We start from the raw sequence: 20,268 nt of genomic DNA, 5'->3' as shown, positions 1-20,268 counted from the left end.
AAATGGCTGACCCAGTTAATTGGTAGCTCTTTTAGTTAGAATCAACTGTATGTATCATTTTGTTAAAATATATAGTGATAATAATTCATAGAACTGTGTTATGTTTATTGTGGTAAATATATGTATTTATCATTAATTTGTATGCAAAATTATGCACTATTATTTTATATTTTTTTTATGTTTTCAGATATGAACCTCCTAATTTTGATGACAGATATAAAAGTCCTTTGGCATCTGATTTTGTTCCAAAAATTCCTACTACTAACACATCACCTGCCACTACTTTGCCTCGAAAGCCACTTCAACCTAAAGTAGTTGATTTTGACTATGTAGACAATGAACAAAATGATCTCAAAGAAGAAATAATTGAAGAATTTTCCCAGAATCCTGATTTTAAACCTAAAGTTGAAGAAGAAGTCCTTATTGATGAAGATTTTGAAGAAGATATAAATTTTGGTATGGTTTTTTTTAAAAATTATTCTTTTCTAAATTTTTATTTATTTTTCTTGATTGTTTTTAGCTCAAATGCTGCATAAACATTATTTATTATGTGCATAATATACATTTTGTTATATATCTATATATGTACAAGGTTGGGTAGAAAATGTGATATGGACAAAATTGCTGTCACATCTGCCTTTGCTAGCCGAAAAAAGGCGTCAAAAGAGACATTTTTCAGACCCCCCTCCCATTTCTACAAAAGCTACATAGTTGTGTTACCATCTTCACTTCGTAAACAGGTTTATTTTATAAATGCATAGCTATTAAATTTCTTGTTATAAGCCATGCTTAATTATGTTAATCATACATAGGATATAATTATGTATTATCCCAAAAACAAAATGTGTACAGTCTTTTGTGTCTATGCTCATCAATTAATCTTCTACTGTGTATTCCATAGCCAGGGTAGTGTGCAAATAACTGATAAGTACTGTTGCTGTCATTTACATGATAATTATATGAATTAGAAGTGACTTCAAATAATATTTTGGCAGTTTTCATTTTTATATTCATATAAATACACATCTAATAACTCATATATTTACATATGTATATAGAGAGAGATGCGATGGTTTAGAAGTTGTTGATGGATGTTTATTAGTATTATCTGTAATGAATAAGATTTATATTAATGAATGTAATAAATCTATAAATTTCAAATCAGGGTTCGTATGGTCCTTAGGCCTTAAAAGTCTTTAGGGTTTTTGAAATCGATTTTTGGTCCTTAAAAATTCTTAATTTCAGCCAAAATCAGCTGAAGGTGGTCCTTAATTTTAATCATTTAAAATTTCTGTGTTTCTAAGACTGCAATTTTGAGTGTGAATTAGCATTTTGGAGGAATATTTTTGGCGATTCACTGACAAATACGGTAATCTTTTGAATGGGTTCGTGGGATATAATTTGTTTGTATTTCTAATATAAATGGTGGGATACTAAAGTTTCTGAGGAAGAAGTGAAACATAAGCATTTTGAAATTATTTTATTTTTTTTCTAATGAAGAGCTCTTAAACAACTTTCACTTTTAGGGATGTGAATGCTTTTATTAAAGCAGTTCTAAATTTGTCGACTCGTCAACATTTTGGTGATTTTAAGATCAGTTTCTCTAAAAAATTTTTAATTCCGATATCTGGGAATTTTTTGACAATTTTTTTAAAAACATTGATAAATTTCATTAAAATAATGGTAATATATTGAAATTAGATTTAAAAATAACATTGAAATAAAAAATTTTTAATTGTTGCTGTCATATTATAAAGTTCCATTTTGGCCACTTATTATACAATATTTTGAATCTGAAAAATAAACAAGGTGTGTAATGCTATAAAGCACAATTTATGAAACAGTTCTTAGCAAGACCAAAAAAGCTATGTAATTAATTAAAAATGTCTTTTTAATTTTTTCATGGTAAGAGTTTTCCCATGTAATTGTCTCAAAATATTCAGAATTATCAGTTTTCTCTCTATAAAATTAATTTTACACTTTTTCCCTCTGACTTTTTTTTTCCAAAATATTTCTGCCTTTTTGTTGTTACAGAATTGGTAGGAGTTATTTTTCTAAGCCATTGCAGCTTGGAAAGTTTAGAAAGATTTGAAGACAAGATTTATAGGCGCACGATTGTGGAAGATTTCAGAAAAATGTGACAAAATGAAAAATGTCTCAATAGTATTAACACATAATATATGTATTTTACAAAATGTTTATGATTAATATCTTATATTAATTATTATTTTTTAATTTCTTATATATCAAAACATAATATTTGAATGTTTATCTTCCTTTTATTTTCTCTACTTTTCACTAGACACAAGCATGGGAAATGTCAGAAATGCTTCTAATTGTATTACATGGACTGGCATTATAGAAAGGGATTTTTTCATTAATAAAAAATTGAAAACTGATAATTTAAAAGATTCATCTAATATGTCTTAATGCATTTTTATACAGGGCTGGCACTAGGCATTTTCCCACCTGATACAATCTCTGTGGATCCTAAATTGTGATGCCTAGTGCCTTTCTAAATTTTATTTCCAACACCTGCTCTAAATTATAAAAGTTTTGCCATTTCTAGATTTTGTAGCTTGGTGTGTCTCTAAATTCTAAAAGTTTTGCCACACCAGCTCTGTAACCAGCCCTTACCATATATATTTCATATTTCTTCTGAATGCTCATATTACTAAAAAAATAAAATGAGAAGTGGGTTTTTTTTTTTTTTTTTTTTTTAATAACAGAAATCTTTAATTAAATCCCTGACCTCTACTTGCTCGTGGCATTAGTTCCTGCCAGCTCTGATAATTTGTAATTATTCATCTTTGCATTATTGCTGCCAATATTTGAATTTGTTATGATGATAGAGTTACTGAACCAGCTTAAATTAAAATTAAATTGTATAGTCTTTGACAACTAGTCCACATTTTTAGTTTGAATTTGGCTGTTGTTGTTTAATTACCTCACCACGAGCTGTAATTATTTTTTGTTAACATAAGAACATGCCTTTATGTTAAGTCCTTTTTAAAGAAGAGGCTTGTTTAAACCTTTGTGTGACTTCATAGCAGAAACTAGTGAGAATATTGATTTGCATATTGAGACAAATTTTTAATTGTTAGAAAAGATGTTTAAAGAGAAGGAAATTGATATAAATTAGCCAAAATGTCTTGGAAGGCTTCAGATTAAAAAACACACATAAATATTTTGCTGAGTGTTATTGTACAAAACATAAATGTTTTGTAGCTTTTATTGTGTAATTATCCTAATATCATTTAAGAATCAATGTCATAAATTACATATATTTCAAACTGTGAAATTTTATTAGATTGGGATTTTAAAAGGGCTTTTTAACAAATATTGTTAAAAAAATAAATAAAATGTAATAGTGGCCATGTAAATACGTAATGACTAAGGTTAGCTAGCTACCTAATTTAATTATTTATAACTAACTGCTTACCTTTAAAAATTATCTCTGCATATTACCTCTGGTGCTTTAGTGGCTTATTGAAACCTTAAAGTATATTTAATGGGTTACAACTTCTGGAACTACGACATGAAGCTACGATACAGAGCCCAACTAACTTTCAAAACTTCTCAACCGTGCCTACATCATGCCTTTCAGGTTTGTTCTGATCAGCAGGTCTCTTTCTAGGCAAGTAGCAGCAGTGACAACAGGCAGTCTTTTGTTATGAATCATGCTTATTATGATTTTACTTATCATTTTAACCTATGCCGCTTTACATTAAATCTACCTGCTATTTACTAAACCTCTAGACTGAGCAGGTATGTGACAAAAAAATAAATAAATAAAGCTAACTGTTAGTGAAACATAAATAAAATGCCACTTCTTTCAAATATGTACAGCTATTATAAATGTAAAATATTTAATGCCACTTGGTAAATTTCATAAAGTTTATTTTATTCTCAACCTTAATTATAATTATGTTAATTAAGCTATGTTTACTAATAATGCATCCTACTTACAGATCTATGTATTTTTACGATGGTATTACAAAAGTTCAGGCTTGGATAATATTTTTGTATAGAATTTATTCAGTTCCCATTTGCTCATAGGCCTTTAATTTTTTTTATTAATGGTCCTTAAAAGTACTTAATTTCCGTGAGCAGAAATGTGTACGAACACTGCAAATGTTTCAATATATAGCATTTATTATAAAAGTATAGTTTCTAATGTATTTATAATTTAAAAAGTGTTTTATTAGTAACATAAAAATAATAGTATACAAATATAATGAGTATTCTCATTATTATATAAGCTATGTTTTCCTTTTTATGTACCTTTTATGTTGTTTACAATATGTCACTGATTATGCAATACACAATTTAAATTATAAGTAATTGGTAAAAATTTAAAGTCATGCATATATAATTAGAATTAAAAAAATTAATCACTTTAAGTTTAGTAAAAACAAATTCTCTTCATATATAACAAAGAGAATATTTCTACATGGCGTGTTATGGGTCAATATGAAATATAACAATTTTACCAACAAAAAATTTGTAAAGAAGTCATGAAAAAGTACAAGAATGTTCTAAAATGCTGCCTACTCTGAAATTTCGATGATTATAAATTTAATTAGTATATAAACATTTTAAAAATGACTTGGATGGTTAGGTACTGTTCTGTTATCTTTACCGGATTCAAATATCGTCAAAAGCTAATAATCTGGCAGAAAATTTGAAGCCTAAAAATAACCATCAAAATATTTACAGAACGGTTAAGTTAAAGAAAAATCGAAGTGAAAACATTACAACAGATAGTCTTAAAATTAGTATTTTTTAATGTAATCTGAACAACTTTCCGAAGAATTCAGAAAAAAAGGGGTGGTGGTTCATGCTTTTTTTTCAGACTGAATAATTCCTCATCCCTGAAGAAATTGTATGAAAGATGTTTCATCATTAGGCAAATCCAAATCTCAAAATCTATGGTAAATACAATAATAATAAAAACACAAGTGACTGTTACATCTTTAGAATTTGCCTTCTCGTTGACAGTTTTGAAAAGTTTTACTTTTACTTTATCTTAAAAAAGTCAACTTTATAATGATTTTAGAAGTAAACATTGGCGACTTCATAAGAACCAATCTCTTAGTGAGTTTGGCAAAACACTTGGCGACAACTCCGGTCTTGGTAACAGAACAGTACGAGTTGCTATAAAAATGCAGCTTACAAGTGTAGTTTCTTTTTCGTATTTCTTCAATAAAATCGGCTTCCATTTCTATCGTTCATGACATCAAACTATAACTATTGCCATATTGGAAATTACCTGTGATCCTTCAGATGCAGAATTTTTGTCTGATTCATTGATCTCTATGCGGGACACTACTGCAAATGGAACATTTTCAGCAAAGTTTCAAAATGTCATGCGTAGCCAGGACATCGTTTCCTCGGCTAGACAGAACGACCCCTGGTCATGCTGATTTTTCTTGGAATCTCCCATTCAACCATTGCTAACAGAATCTCCTTTCTCAGAAATATCCCACCTAGTCATGCATGTCGCTAGATGTGATAGGGGTTTAACAGATCCAACAGAGCTAAACGTGTGAGATAAAACCTACCTCTTTGTTTTTTCATTTTTCTAGTATTAATTTGTGGCTAGCTGATACTTATGTGTGTTCACTGGGGAAGGTGCGGAATAATTATTCACTGTATAAATATGATCGAAATAGAAATTCTGTGGATATTTTAAATTGAGTATATATGTTTCAAAGTTTTTTCCCCCCTAGATCAAAGTGCTGATATTTTTTGTGATACAGAGAATAAATCATCTCAGAAAGAAAATGAATCTGTAACTGATTTTCAAGAAAAGTCTTCTAAAATTTTATCCTCATTTCAAGGTAGTCTAAAGACAAACTGTGACAAGTAAGTTTTATTAAGCACGTTATAGATAGTAATCCTTATATAATGTAATAAAAAATATTATAGATAAACAATAAACATTTTTTCTCATAAGCTAAAATTTTGCATATAATGTAGATTAAAGAGTTTATTGAACTTTTATATAAGATATTAAAAGACAATTCTTTTAATACAAAAAAATATGATTTTTATATAATACCCATTTAAATTAATAAAGTAAGGAATGTGCTTTTATGAGCTAAATACAAGATATTTCAAAACAGATTTGTTGATGTAGATCACATCTTATACTTAACTTTAAAACAACTTCAGCCAGATTTAGAAAGAACCTGTAAAACAAAAGTTACTAGTCTTTGAAAATTTATGATTTTATACTTGATTAAACAGCAGATCATTTTTACTATTTAGTGACCCAATGAAAATATTAATCATAAAATATTTCCAACATTCATTTTCTTATTTAAAATAAGGCAGCTTTTATATTATAACTTTTAGCCTTGTGCAAATGCACTTAGATAAAAAACGATAGTAGTAAAAAAGGATGCTATTGCTTTGAAGATTCAAATTTCAGATCATTCCAGATACTGATGTCTGGATATCAGTATCTGATATCCAGACAATTAATATAGAAAATTAATATAGACAGAAAATTAATATAGATTTCAGACTATATTAATTTTCTGCATTATATATAGACACACACGCACAAATCAGAAACTGGATAATATTTAACTAATAATTGTTAAACCAATTTTTGTAACTCTGCAGGTACTTCTAGAGGAAATTGCAAATATTTTGTGAGGGAAATTTCACAAAAGTTTATGTGTTGAGCTTTATCTGTTGTTGTAATTTGACTTATCTGAAGTCATTTGATTCAAAATACCTATATCCTTAGTTTGGATAAATTCATGAATTTTTATGATTAGATTTGTAGCTACTCATCCTTTGTTCATATTTAATTCTAGTTTCTTTGAAGAAATTTAATAACTCATGCCTGATATGTATTTATATTTGAATGAGAAATAAAATTTTTGTGTAGTGTATTTTTAATTTCTGTACATTTAAATTTTTATAATATATTTTTCTTTATAGTGCAATTCCAGATATACAATTAGATTCAGATCGTCTTCCTTTAATTATAAATGAAGACGGGAATTCTGTCTTAAGAATGTTTTGGCTTGATGCTTTTGAAGATCAATATAAAAGTCCTGGTAAATACCAAAGCTTTTTTCCCCCTATAAAATCATTTTAGTTGCGTAATTAAGACTGTATATGTTTCTTGAAGAATTAATTGGCATGTTAATTTTAAAAAAATCTGTGTATGCTCTTTTAAATGGAAGATTAAATTCTTACTTTTTTAACATACATAGAATTTAATCTTTAATGTATATTTTTCACTGTATATAAGTTATTTTGAGGTGAATCCTTTTATGTAAGGTATGCAGTATTCTGGCTAAATTTTCTATATCTTCTAAGATAACTGAAACCATATTACTTATAATGTGTGCACATTCATATTAATTTGTAACATGCAAGAAAAATAAGACTGAGTTTATAATAGTGTAGCATACGCTTTAAGAGATTATGAAAGTCAAATTAAGCAGTACTTTAATATCCTAAAAATATTCATAGCGTGTCACATCAAGAAATATATTCATAAGTATGGGCATATTTAAGTTTTGTATTTTGATATGTTTGATTCTGAAAAATAATCTACTTCTAAATCTTTGTTAATTATATTTGCTTGTTATTTAGTGTTTCACATAAAATTTAGGACTTCTAATGTCATTTTACCAATTTACTATGAATATACTTTTCTGTTTTAATGTAATATGTAATGATTTATGATAATAATTGAACTTTTAAAATATTAACATTTATATTAAAAAATCTTATTTTGTATCGAAAGTCAAATATTCATTCATAATGATTACATTAAAGATTAAAAATTATTTAAAATATTTATTTTGCTGGTTTGTAATTTTATTTGTTTTAAGTTTGCCATTACTCCTTATCTCAAATTAATTTTTATCAAATTAATTTATTTTTATTTATATTTTTTAATAAACCGTACAAACTCATTGCAGTCTGAAATAAGTAGATGACAAATCACATGTTACTGCAAATTAGTGTATTAAAATTATATACAAAGCTAATACTTTGTTATAAATTTGTCTGTTAAACACTTTTAATGCAAAATGAATAAAGAATATTTTCTTTCAAAAATAACAATTATGTTGTGTTTATGAAACTTTAAAAAAAGTTTTCTTGATTGGCTGACTAAAATGGGAAACTTCCTTTGAAGGTAGGGATACTGTTATCTATTACTGTGAATTCCTCAAGGTCCAAGAAATAACCACTTAACACTTTAGAAGAATTGAATCCTCCTCAGATAGATTTTGTGGAGGCTTGGTAAAGACAGGGAATGAGTTTATTAAATACTTAGTTATTGGGAGTCAAATTTGCAGGCATCTACTGTAATAGAATTAGGGACAAATTGCTAAAACATACTAAAATTGAGTATAACATGTAATAAACATTAGTACATCTTAATGCAGTTATGAAATACAGTGTTGAGGAAAGTAAAGGCCATAAATATGTCTCTAGTACAGAATATTTTTTCCTTTCAAATTTTAATACATATGTAATATATTGAGGGTGAGTACACATTTTTAGAACAATTTCAACAAAGAGCCCCCCCCCCCAAAAAAAGCAAATGTTTTGGAATAATTTCTGGCAACAGCTCATTACCTGAAAATGAGAAATATCATCTACAACTTTTAAGACTACATGCTTCTTTCAAAATGTCACATTTAAACAAGGTGTGAATTAAAGGGTATGTTTTTTGTGGTTTCCGAAGAGAAATATTCTTGTTCCATAATTCAAAAAGTGTTGTAAAATGCATGTTAAAATTTTGAAGTGCAAAATAAGCAACGTTATTAATCAGGAAGGGAAAAGCAGTCAATAATTATTTCTTCATGGAAAGAAGACTCCAACCAAATACCCCTAAAAAAGATATATACAGTTTCTAATGTTTCTAAAGTTAAAGTGTTGGTGATAAGAGAAAATCTGCCAATGCAGAAGTAATTGCAAAGTCTTTAAATACATCTGCAGCAACAATAAATAAAATAATAAAACAAGATTTACAACTTAAAAAGGTTAAAAAAACATAATGTTCATCCTCTTTTGCCAAGACATAAGTCCAAGCAGTTTGTAGCGGGGGGGGGGGGGACAATTTGTAGAACTCTGTATGAAAACAATTTAGCAGGTTATGGATGGAAGTACATTGTGACCCTTGATAAAGCATGGATTTACAAAAATGACTACAGCAAAAAAGATGTATTTATTAATGAAAACAAAGAGAAAAAATGTGCAAATCTGGTTTCAGGAATGCAGAGAAAGTTTCAATAAGAGGCTTATGATTGTCCCACGATTATCTAACAGTGGGAACTTAAAAATAAGAAAAGTGTGTGTGTGTGGGGGGGCTTTGTTAAAATCAACTCTATGTATTTTCAAGAGAAAGTTTTACAGGGATATTTATTTATGTCTGATATTTTAAAGGTTACATTTCTTTATCCCAAAGATTTTAAAAGCATGAAATTTCATCAAGACAAAGCAACAAGTTGTACTTGAGAAAAGCACTACTGCATTCCTTGAAAAAATGAAGACTGATACAGGTACAGTCGATTCAGGTTAATTGGACCATATCAGGAAGCGATCGTTTTGGTTCTAATAACCGGCTGGTCCGATTATACGAACATGTCCTATGTTGTATGACGAGACGTGCTATATGTAGCAAACAGTAAATATACATGTAAATAATGTACTAAAATGTAATTATGAACTTTATGTTGCGGTAAAAAGTGGCTGGTCCGATTATCCGGTGATCCAATTAACCAGATTCGACTGTATTGCATATACACCTTTTCAGTGTTTTCTTGCAAAGTCTTCTGATGTGTCATGTATGGAGTATTAGACCTTTGGTCTCTTGGAATGAGTTCTTTCTAGAGCCAAACCCATCATGATTTATGAACTTTGGAAAGTAGTGGAAGAGTCATAAAAATCTATAGCTCGGGGATGTTTTACAAAACCCCTTCTGTAATGGAAATTATGATACAGAGTTACAATCCAGAAAAAAGGCTATTAAGTCAAACATTTAAAATTTGATCTTTATGTTTTATACAATAATTAAAGGGCCATCCTAAAACTGTGTAAATACCCTCTGTATATAAACATAAAAAAAGCAGTGTAGGTATTATAGGGTTTTTTTTTAACTTTTAATTATGTAAGAAAACACTAGCATGTGAAAGAGAAAAATGTTCGTGTAGATTTTTTAATAATTTTAATAAACTTTTGATTTGATTTTTTTGGGGGGTAGGTAATAACTTGCGATTAAAACCACTTTAAATTAAACTATGCATTTTATTGTTTGTCTCAAAGTTTCTTTCTTTTTAAGGAACTGTATATTTATTTGGGAAAGTTTATTTAGAAGAGCAAAAAGCATATGTTAGCTGTTGTGTGATTGTAAAAGACATACCACGACAAGCATTTGTGTTACCTAGAGAGACTGTGAGTACAAAAGTGAATTTTTAAGTCTTAATAAAAGTTTTTTAAAAAGTATTAAAAATATTAGTATTGTATTGTATTTTCCTTTTAGTTGTGTATTAAAATTAAATTTTTAATTGAGATAATTTTATTCCTTGAGTCTTTTATTTACTATATAAGGTATTTCTCCCACCTTCTTTGCGAGCCTTCATCGTGTGGTTGTCTGCACGCTCAGCGCATAATTGAGAGGTCCGCGGTTCGATTCCCGGTGAAGGCATTGCTAATTTTTCATCTTGCCTGCTTCCCAAAAATACTTAATGTCTCTACACTGGCACTTGAACTAAAAAGGTGGTGGATGATGATTCTCCCCATCCAGGATTTGGCGATTGGGTCCCCTAAAAACACCAGTCGCCCTTTAAAAAGGGGAGTATATAAGATATTTCTCCTGTCTTCGTGATGTAGTGGTTTGCACGCTCAGCACATAATCGAGAGGTCTGCGGTTCGATTCCCAGCGAAGGCGATTCTAGTTTTTCATCTTCCTGCTCCCTCCCCCCAAAATAATGTCTCTGCAGTGGCGTCCAAACTAAAAGGGTGTTGGATGATGATTCTCCTCACCTAGGATTTGGCCATTGGCTCCCCTCCCCCCAAAAAAGTCGCCCTTTAAAAGGGGGAATATATAAGGTATTTCTCCCGCCTTCGTGGTGTGGTGGTCTGCATGTTTAGTCATAATTGAGAAGTCTGCAGTTCGATTCCTGGCGAAGTTCGATTCCTGATATTTATTTCAATCCATTATTTAGCTATACCTTTCCATAACTAATATTATAGTCCTTCTAGAGCTGTGTACAATTCAGTGTATTTTCATCATTACTGTGATTTATTGTAAATAATCTATAGCAGTAACAAGGGTAAATATGCATCTCGTGGAAGTTGCTTAGGAGTAATAATGTAAGCAACTTTGTAAAAAAGAGAGAGAAAAAAAAAATTGCCATAAAATAGTTTCTTTCTTCATTTTGTCAGAGGTTATATATAAAATAATATCTTAATTTAGAAATGACTTTTTTTTTTTAACTTGTGATAGATGTATCACTGTAACAGATTTGATATACAATTCAGCTATTGAGACTAACAGAATATTGTATACTTGAATATGAATTATATGCTTGAATTGTCCTAAAACAAATCTCTGATTTAATGATCCAAAAGAATCTGTTAATGTGAAGCATTTGCTATATTAAAAAGAGAAAGTGCAAGCTAATAAATTTTACTTTATAATGATGGCAAGATTCACACCAGAATTTTCAGAATCTGTACTTAAAAGCAAGGCTCCAGTCTTTGTTTTATAGGGTGAAAATAAATTTTTGTTTGATACTAGTTTAACTATAAAATGTATTTATTGACATTTGCATACAAAGTATTGTTATTTTATGTAAATATTGATGTTTCTTTTTTTCCCCCCATATTTCTCTTGTTGTATATAGGCTTTTAACTGTTTTATGTTATTTTGTATATATTAATAGATTGTTATTGTTTAATTTTTGTTTTATTAAAATTTTGTGTGTAATTGCATGATTTGAAGGATTTTTAAATTGTAGATAATAATTGTATTTATGTGTTTAGTTGTTTTATCATTTTGTAGTGCAGTTAAACCTTTCTAAAATAACAACCCATGATTCCTGGCTTATGCAGAAGTAGTTGCCTTAAAAAGATAATGTTCAGTACCATTGTTTATTTAGATTCTAATAATTACTAGTCAGTTTTAGAGATATCTGCTTGGTGAGATTTCACTGTACTTATAAACATGCTCTGGAACTGTGTAAATAACTTAAAGAAAACTGGATATTCACTTAGTTTTTTCTTTTTGTGGCTGCTTATTCAAAAGATCTTAATAAACTTTTGTTATGCTATAATGTAAGTGGTTATTTTTTTTTCATTTCCAAATTTGCAGCATATTGAGCTAATGATTAATGGCATATCCAATGATATAGGAACTGATGGCCATACTAACATAATATTTTCACATTTTCTATCAACTTTAAGCCCATGCTAATAGAAAATAGGCTTATGAAATTTGAATATGGGAAAAATTGGCTAATGGAATTTGAATAAAAATTATATTTGTTTAATGGAATTCTTTTTAGCAAATTCCAAGTTTTATAGTAGAAGTGTTTCTTCCCTAATTTAGAATGCAGTTCTGAATAATTCTTAAAAGTTATCTCCAAAGGTACTTTGTAAAAGCTTATTTTAAAAAGTGGTAATTTTATTGATATTTCTGTAACATGCCAATCATTTTCTTCTGTTAAGTTGGAATTACAAACTGTTATTAATTCAGAAATACTTCTCAGAATTTTGTATCAGTGATTATTAGATTTTCGCCTTAGAACTTTAGTTTTATGATTATTTTAATTATAAATCCTAATATTTTTTTATCTTCATACTTTAATTATACAAACTCATGCAGTAATATTTTTCATCCAACAATAATGCATTTATAAAATACTGATTCAAGTTCAGCTACTCTTCTCATTAAGAATAAACCTTCCGAATGAATACATAAATTTACTGTTCTTTCATTTGCTCATTAATTAACCTTGCTCACAAAATTTTTTTAATTGAAATTAAAAACAAAATATAACAAAAAACTAGAAAAAAAAATTAAATTAGATTAACTGTATTTTCTCCCATATTTTCTGCTCACTTTTCTTTTAATAACAACAATAATAAAGTTCAAAACTTTGTCAATATTGTCAATTTGATTTTTTCAAGTGCTACGTAAGTATACTTTTGTTACTAAACAAATATACTCCCTTTATTCATAGACAGTTATAGTAAATTTATGAAAAAATTCTCCTCGTTCCTCCATTTATACTTTCATGCTGAGTCTGATAGCTTGATATTAGTATGTTATAGACTGATGAGGATAAGATACACATTTTTGAATATCATCTGTTTAGTGGTTGTCTGTAAATTCTCGTAAATTTTTTATGCTAAAACTTTCAAACTGCCAGAAATTTCTGTTTAATTCCTTACTTTTGAGTGAAAGTAAATCAGCTTTTTTTAAAATGTAACTTTTTTAGAAAATAAATAATGTCCCCATTGTTCAATGTGAAATTTCTTTTTTATGGTTTTCTGATTGTTTTGCTGTGCTAATAGTTAGAACTGAAGGCTATCTTATATATAATTGTATTTTTTATAATTACCATCTATACTATTTGGAAACAAAATTAGTATATTAATCGCAATTAAATAAACATTAATTGTAGTTCTTTTTAATATCAGGAATTTGATATGAAGAGGAAAATTGATACTGACAAACCAGTTACCATGCCAGATGTTTATTCTGAAGTGAATTTATTTATGGAAAAAATGAATATAACAGAGTTTCGAAGTAAAGTATGTATTTTTCAAGTTTATATAGGTTTAAGAATGCTATTCCGGTGTGTTTTAGAGCTCGGTGTTTTCTTACTCTTTGACATCCGATAGAAACAAATGTCAAATTTTTGCAAAAAAGTAAGAAAAAAAGGAATTGCCATATGATTTTATGAAATCATTCTTCAGTAATATTTAATAACCTGAATCATCAATAATATTGAAAAAAATTAATCAAGAAAATATGATCTAATTTAGCTGTTTATTTTTGTAATGTTTAAGTTGTAAAACAAAGTATTTAGAGGATATTTTGATTATAGCATTTCTGTGTTGTGCTATGTGTGAAGTTTCAAGTTAAGAATACTATATACCAAAATTTAAAAGGAGGAAAGGAATCCCATCAAGTATTTCAGTGCTTTAAAAAGGGAGGGGAGAGATGGCCCTACTATGTATGCAGATATCAGAAGTTTAGTTCTGCTGCAAATCCCCTCCCATGTTAAAAATGGATTTGATAAAGAATGAATTAAAGTGTAGTATATGCCTAATTATTTGATGGAAACATCTGGGGGAAGAGATTGTTAATATTTGAATGAATGAAATAAATTTAAATCAGTTGAATCTTTTAACTTCAGGTAGTAAACAATAAAATAAATATCATTTATATTAATATAGTGGCAATCCTCATTTTGTAGGGATTTTTTCATGAGGTTTAAAAGAAAAAAGTTTTGATTTCATAACACCAAAAATGTTGAAGACTTTAAAAATATATATATATTTAGGAATATCACATATATTTAGGAATATATATGATATATATATTCCTAAAAACTGAAATCCTTTCTGTTTTGCTTTCATTTTTTTAATGGTATGGTATTATACTTACTTTACTTATTCTTCTTTTATCAGAAATCTCTGAAAAACTATGCATTTGGGGAAGCAGAAATACCTGATGTCTGTGAGTACTTGGAAATACAGTATTCTGTAAGTAATTTGATTTTAAACAATTTTACAGTCATTTTTATGTTTCAGGTGAATAGTTTGATTACTTCAAAGAACTTTACTAATGCTGAAATTAAAATTTTGCATCACACACTGAGGGACATTATCACTTCTGATACAAATGCCAGTTTGTAAAAAGATGCTGAAATATTGCTGTTTTGCTCCAGATTTTTGCAAAAAAAATTTTTTATAGAATTTGTTCACAATTTGTATTGTAATAAGAAAAAATATTCTTTCTTTTCCAACTTTTGTTTTAAAATGAGGAATAGAAACAAAATATTTAGCTATGCAACTTGGCAGTGTTAGGTATTATGTAAGCTACACAACTTGTGTAATGCTACAGGAAAGAGATGCATTATTTAAAGAAAATTTAATAATATACATTGGGATATCTAGAGCCATTTATGAACTAAACCTGTTATTTAAAAGTAATAAAAATCATGTTTGATTCATAAAAGTAATAGGAAAAAAATATTTGTATACCCCTCCCTCCATTTTCTTAATAATTTTAAGCATTTTTCTCCATAAGAAAGTAAAATTTGTAATGAATAGTTTTCCCCAGCTAAATTTGAAAAATAGAATTTATCTAATAAGTTTTTGGAACAAGTTCAACAAAACTGTAATTAGTGTTCTATAATTAAAACTTCATAATTATTTCTCTGTAATCATTGATATTCTTTTAGACATCTTTGTTTAGACACTCATAATTTAAATATTAAAAATTTCAGTTCTTAAATAAATTTATCAAATATGCATATTAAAAAAATTGCATCTTTATTATGCTGCTGTCAAATGCAACAACTGTGAACATGTATAATTACAAACAGTTGTAATTTTGAAAATATGATAAATTTCTGTATTTCTTAAAATTTATTTTAAGTTGAAAAATTTATTATTGAGTTTGAATTTTTCATAAATTTTATGATAAATTTATTTGGTTTTTCAATATTTTTTTCAATTTCTACCCATTATAACTAAATTTGTTCATTCTTAATTTTGTATTTACATTTTGACACTGTGTATTCTTACTGATTTCCAGCAGATTTGTTACAGGGAATAAATTTTATTTTTTATTTTTAACTATTAGTCTTAAAAATATTTTTAAATTCTTTCAGAAAAGTGATTAATCATATGAAACTGTTGTCTACTCTCTGGTGAAGAGCTCTTTCATTTCCACCAGGAAGGATTTAAAATATATATATGTTTCAAAAGAATAAATTGAATTTAAATACAAATTTAATTAATTCTTTGTGCCATTGCTGCAAGGAATGAAATTTAAAATTTAATTTTAACAAACATGTATATACGTGTAAAAAAGCAAATTTAAAGTTAAAATAATTAAAAAAAATGTGCAAACATATAAAAGATTTAATTTTCAAATTAATCTACAATATCATTTAAATTCAGAAAGCATAAGTAAAACAAGTTTAAATTCAGAAATTCAGAATTATCATTTAAATTCAGACAGCATAAGTAAAACAAGTGCAAAAACAAACCATGAAAATAAATTCACCAATTTAGCAAATTAAAATTAATCTAAATTTTTTTTTAAAAATGCATAGGTGAATGACTGTTGAGCAGGCAGGAGACGGACTTATCAAGGGGAAGTTGCCTCCAAACCTAACTCTACAATCATTCAATTCGTGTTTCGTCATTCATGCAGGCAAGGGTAAAAGTAAAACCAAAAGTAAATACATAGTGAAGAATGTCCAAAAATTAATTGTTACCATGAGAAATTAGCAATTAAAAATTTAAAGGTCTAAAAGGAAAATACCAATAATGAAGTATTTTGAGAAATAAGCAATGTAAAGTCTAGTATTAAATTAATTTTTTTTTTTAAATTAAATTTTCTAGAAAAATTAATTTAGAAACTCTTGTCTACAGAAACCTCCCCGACACGAATATGCATATCAATAAAAAAGAAACTAAAAAGGAACTAGATATAATTTATATAAACCAGTAAGAAACGTAATTCATAATTTATAAAAAACAAATATATATTTAAAAATATAATTACATATCTAGAAAATACTTAAATACTACTTAAAAATACTTAAAAGCAAGTAAATAGTATGTTTTAATTCCAACTTACCTACCATATTAGCATTGGGGTCTGCAAAAGTATTTCCTAAGTGATGCAAGTGTGTTCTGCAAATTATATAGATGGCGCTTATGTAAGTAAAGTTGAGTGCCAAGCTGCTATCTTTGTTTTATTAAAAATATTGTAAACTGTAATATTAAAATAATATAAATTTAGAATAAAACAAAGAATATCCTAAAAGTATGTAATTCAATTTTAATTTTAACTGACCAACTATTTATGGTAGGGAGTTTAGTAGCTGAGCCAATCAAGAGATGTAAATTTGCTCCAGATATCATAAAAAGAGTACTCTAACTGAAGTAAAGTAGAGCTAAGTGGCAGTGGTGTAGCGAGCATAACTGGCGCCCAGGGCAAAATACCTTTTTGGCGCCCCCCCCCCCTCTCCCGAAAAAAACACAGTAACATGATGAAAATCTTGTTTGGAGACCATATGGCGCCCCTCTGCGAGCGGCGCCCGGGGCATCATACACCCCCTTGCCCCCCCTCGCTACGCCACTGCTAAGTGGTTATTGTGAATTAATAAATGTAAACTTGTTTGTAATGTTAAAGTGTTGCAAAATTGTGTAAATAATGCAAATAATAACATTAAGTGAAAAAATTATTGTTTAGTGAAATTGCAAATTAAAAAGTAATTAAGTAAAATTTAAAATTAAATATAAAAATTTTGAAATGAATTCCTTAAAAAATTTTATTAAATTAAAAGAAAGAAAAAAAGAAAATGTAAGTTAAAAAAGAAAATTCCTAGAAATTTCCCATATATATATATATATATATAGTTTATTTTCTTTATCATATTATTTGTAACAGCACTTGGCATACAATTCCTGAATTTTTTTTTGGATTTTCATTTCTATTATCTATGTTCCATATCTGTAATATGCACATGTTAGGCCTAATACAAAGACATACCTAGGCAATTTAATTACATTCAGTATTCTGATGCATTTTGCACTAGGGAGATTTTTATTCTCTTTGCATCAGGCTGGTGAAAATTTTTAAAACAATGAATCAAATTAGGTAAGCTGTCAGACTACCTCAGTTCTGGCTGCATAACATTTTTCTGCAAAAGTACATGTGAAACTTAAAATAAATTTTTATTTGACTTTTATGAAAAGTATTTCCAAAAGCCAAATTACATAAGAGCATTTCATTCTCATTTGTTTAATATTACTCGGCATCGCTTAATTAAAATTTTGAGTAGTATATTCAAATACTGCTATAGTGTACTGCTATGCATTTTGATTTCTGAGTACAAGTTTCTAAAAGATATGTTTTATGTCAGGAAAGCGTAAATGTATAAGTAATATTTACAGATTCCTATTTGCTGAAACTAAAAAAAGGGGGCAGGCAATGTAATTAAATTTTTTATGAGCACTTAATTTTTTTTTTTTTTCCCAGACAAAAGTAGTAAATTTTGCTGTTGTCCAGTTTTACGGCCAGATTTTTTTTTTAAATATGTTTCTTATTTGGTAAAATAAAATTTACTAACTGGGATTTTATTTGTAGGAGATATATATAAAAATTTAAATTCAATGTGTTTAAAATTTGTTTAAATTAATTTTTATATGAAATTATGTAATTAGTATATAAAGAAAAACTTTTAAATGTATTTGTGTATTTAATATATAAATGCATTGAAAATATATTAGTGTTAAAATATCTTTTTATGATCATGGGGTAAAAATTCTGAATAACTAAGTTCAACTTATAAATATTAATTTAATTTCTGAGCAATAATATGTGCTTTTTTATGCTTACACATTATTTTGCAGGTCTTTCATAAAATGTGTAAAAGTGCATACTTTTTTGTAACACTAGCTGCTGGTTCAGCCAGCTGCCTAAAATGATCAGTAAAAAAAGGGGTGTAATGGTTTTAGTGTGTCCAGCTGGTATAATTTCACAGGTCCAGCTAGTTAGTAACAATAAAGAACTGCATCTTGTGTTTATTGCTAGTTTTTTAATCATTAACAGATAGATAAAATCTGTAAATCTTATGCTTCATTAAAATAGCAATAGACTTGCGGATTTCTTGGTAACAAGAAGCGATGCATGAGCTAGAACATTGTCATGATTCAAGACCATTTCTCCCCTCAATTCAAGTCTCTTTCTATGTGCAGCATATCTCAGTTGTGTTAGAATTCTCTGGTAGACTTCCTTGTCTTCTGTCTGGCCATGTCTTACGAATTCATAGTGCTCTGAGCATGTTGGGTGTTTTGTTGAAGTAAAAGATTGTCAGGTCCTTGGATCTTTGTCCACTGAACCTTTGACCAATGGCAATACTGCATTCAGTTCTTGCAGTCATTTTTGTGCTTAATTAAGCATTTGGAATTTTTCTGCGAAAGTTTTCCCCAGTTTTGTGCAAAATTTGACACCAATGTGTTGTTCCTCCACTTCCTTCATTTTTGCATTCTCACTAATCCTGCGAGCAGGAGCCTCATTCAAATGGTAGTTTCTCAATGTATGTATAGTTAGAAACCCAGTAAATGATGATATATTACTAAGATATGCCACTGGATGCGGATGATGGCTGATGCATGCCATCTGTAGTCATTGGTGTGCAATTTAAAAAGTGTTTTTTTTAACAGTCTTTGTATTTTTTTAAATACATTTAACTGTCATTTCATTAATCAGTCCGTGCATAGTTATATGTACAGGTATCAGTTTCAGCTGCATTTTAAACAATATTTAAAAATTTATTATTATTATTTTTGTTTGGATGCAATAAATTCAAGATTTAGAGAGTATTTCCCTTCCATGTGGTAATTTTTTATTTAAATATCATACAAATCTAAAAAAGACCCACAAGTTTAAGAACATATGTTTCATTTTGAAGAACATTTTTTTACATGAATTTATTTTTTAATAGTCTCGTCATCCTCCACTTCCTGCCAGTCTCTGTGGTTCTACTTTTAGCCATGTTCTTGGGGCTGATTCTACAGCTTTGGAAATGCTTCTGCTTGAACAGAAGCTCAAAGGACCAGGTTGGATTGATGTACACTGTGCTCGTAAGTTCATGTTCTTGTATTAAATATCTTTATTTTATTTAATATTTTTTGGCAGATACTGAGGATATTTTCAGCTCAGTATCTGCCAAAGATTGGCTTTGCCAAGATTTTAGGATAGTTTTAAATGTATTTTTTATCTGCATATTCATTTATTTCATTTATTAATTAAAGAATTATGGTTTTATTATTAATTAAAGAAATTATGGTTTTTACCATAACTAAAAAAAACGGGGTATGGAATTGAATATTCAAGACTAAACATGCAAAAAATGTATAAATAATAGAAATTACTTGGAATGCCACTTACTGGATGCTTTTTTCTTCTGAATCACAATCTTGAAACTATCATTAAAAAAATGATGGTATAAGTCTGTCATGATAGCTTGT

The 20,268-nt window shown here is 28.2% G+C and overlaps 1 protein-coding gene across 3 annotated transcripts in view; it reads left to right on the top strand.

The window, feature by feature from the left end:
- The window catches only part of PolA1 (DNA polymerase alpha catalytic subunit), a 108,545-nt gene that overhangs the window by 39,520 nt on the left and 48,757 nt on the right, over positions 1-20,268 (top strand). For all 3 annotated transcript variants that reach the window (XR_015040174.1, XM_085812724.1, XM_035363916.2), the window contains 7 exons: positions 188-456; positions 5,733-5,868; positions 6,958-7,076; positions 10,322-10,434; positions 13,687-13,800; positions 14,683-14,757; positions 19,743-19,881. Coding sequence is in view for 2 of the 3 variants with exons in the window: in XM_085812724.1 (XP_085668850.1) it covers positions 188-456; positions 5,733-5,868; positions 6,958-7,076; positions 10,322-10,434; positions 13,687-13,800; positions 14,683-14,757; positions 19,743-19,881 (965 nt within the window). In the remaining variant the exon portion in view is untranslated. The remainder of the gene's footprint in view (positions 1-187; positions 457-5,732; positions 5,869-6,957; positions 7,077-10,321; positions 10,435-13,686; positions 13,801-14,682; positions 14,758-19,742; positions 19,882-20,268) is intronic.

This window comes from Stegodyphus dumicola, chromosome 3 (assembly GCF_044657685.1).
Source record: "Stegodyphus dumicola isolate Sdum_Otavi_A_Nest chromosome 3, ASM4465768v1".
Classification (NCBI taxonomy): Eukaryota; Metazoa; Arthropoda; class Arachnida; order Araneae; family Eresidae; genus Stegodyphus; species Stegodyphus dumicola.
The sequence above is the reverse complement of the archived record's forward strand: the minus strand, read 5'-3'. Positions and strand labels throughout refer to the sequence as shown.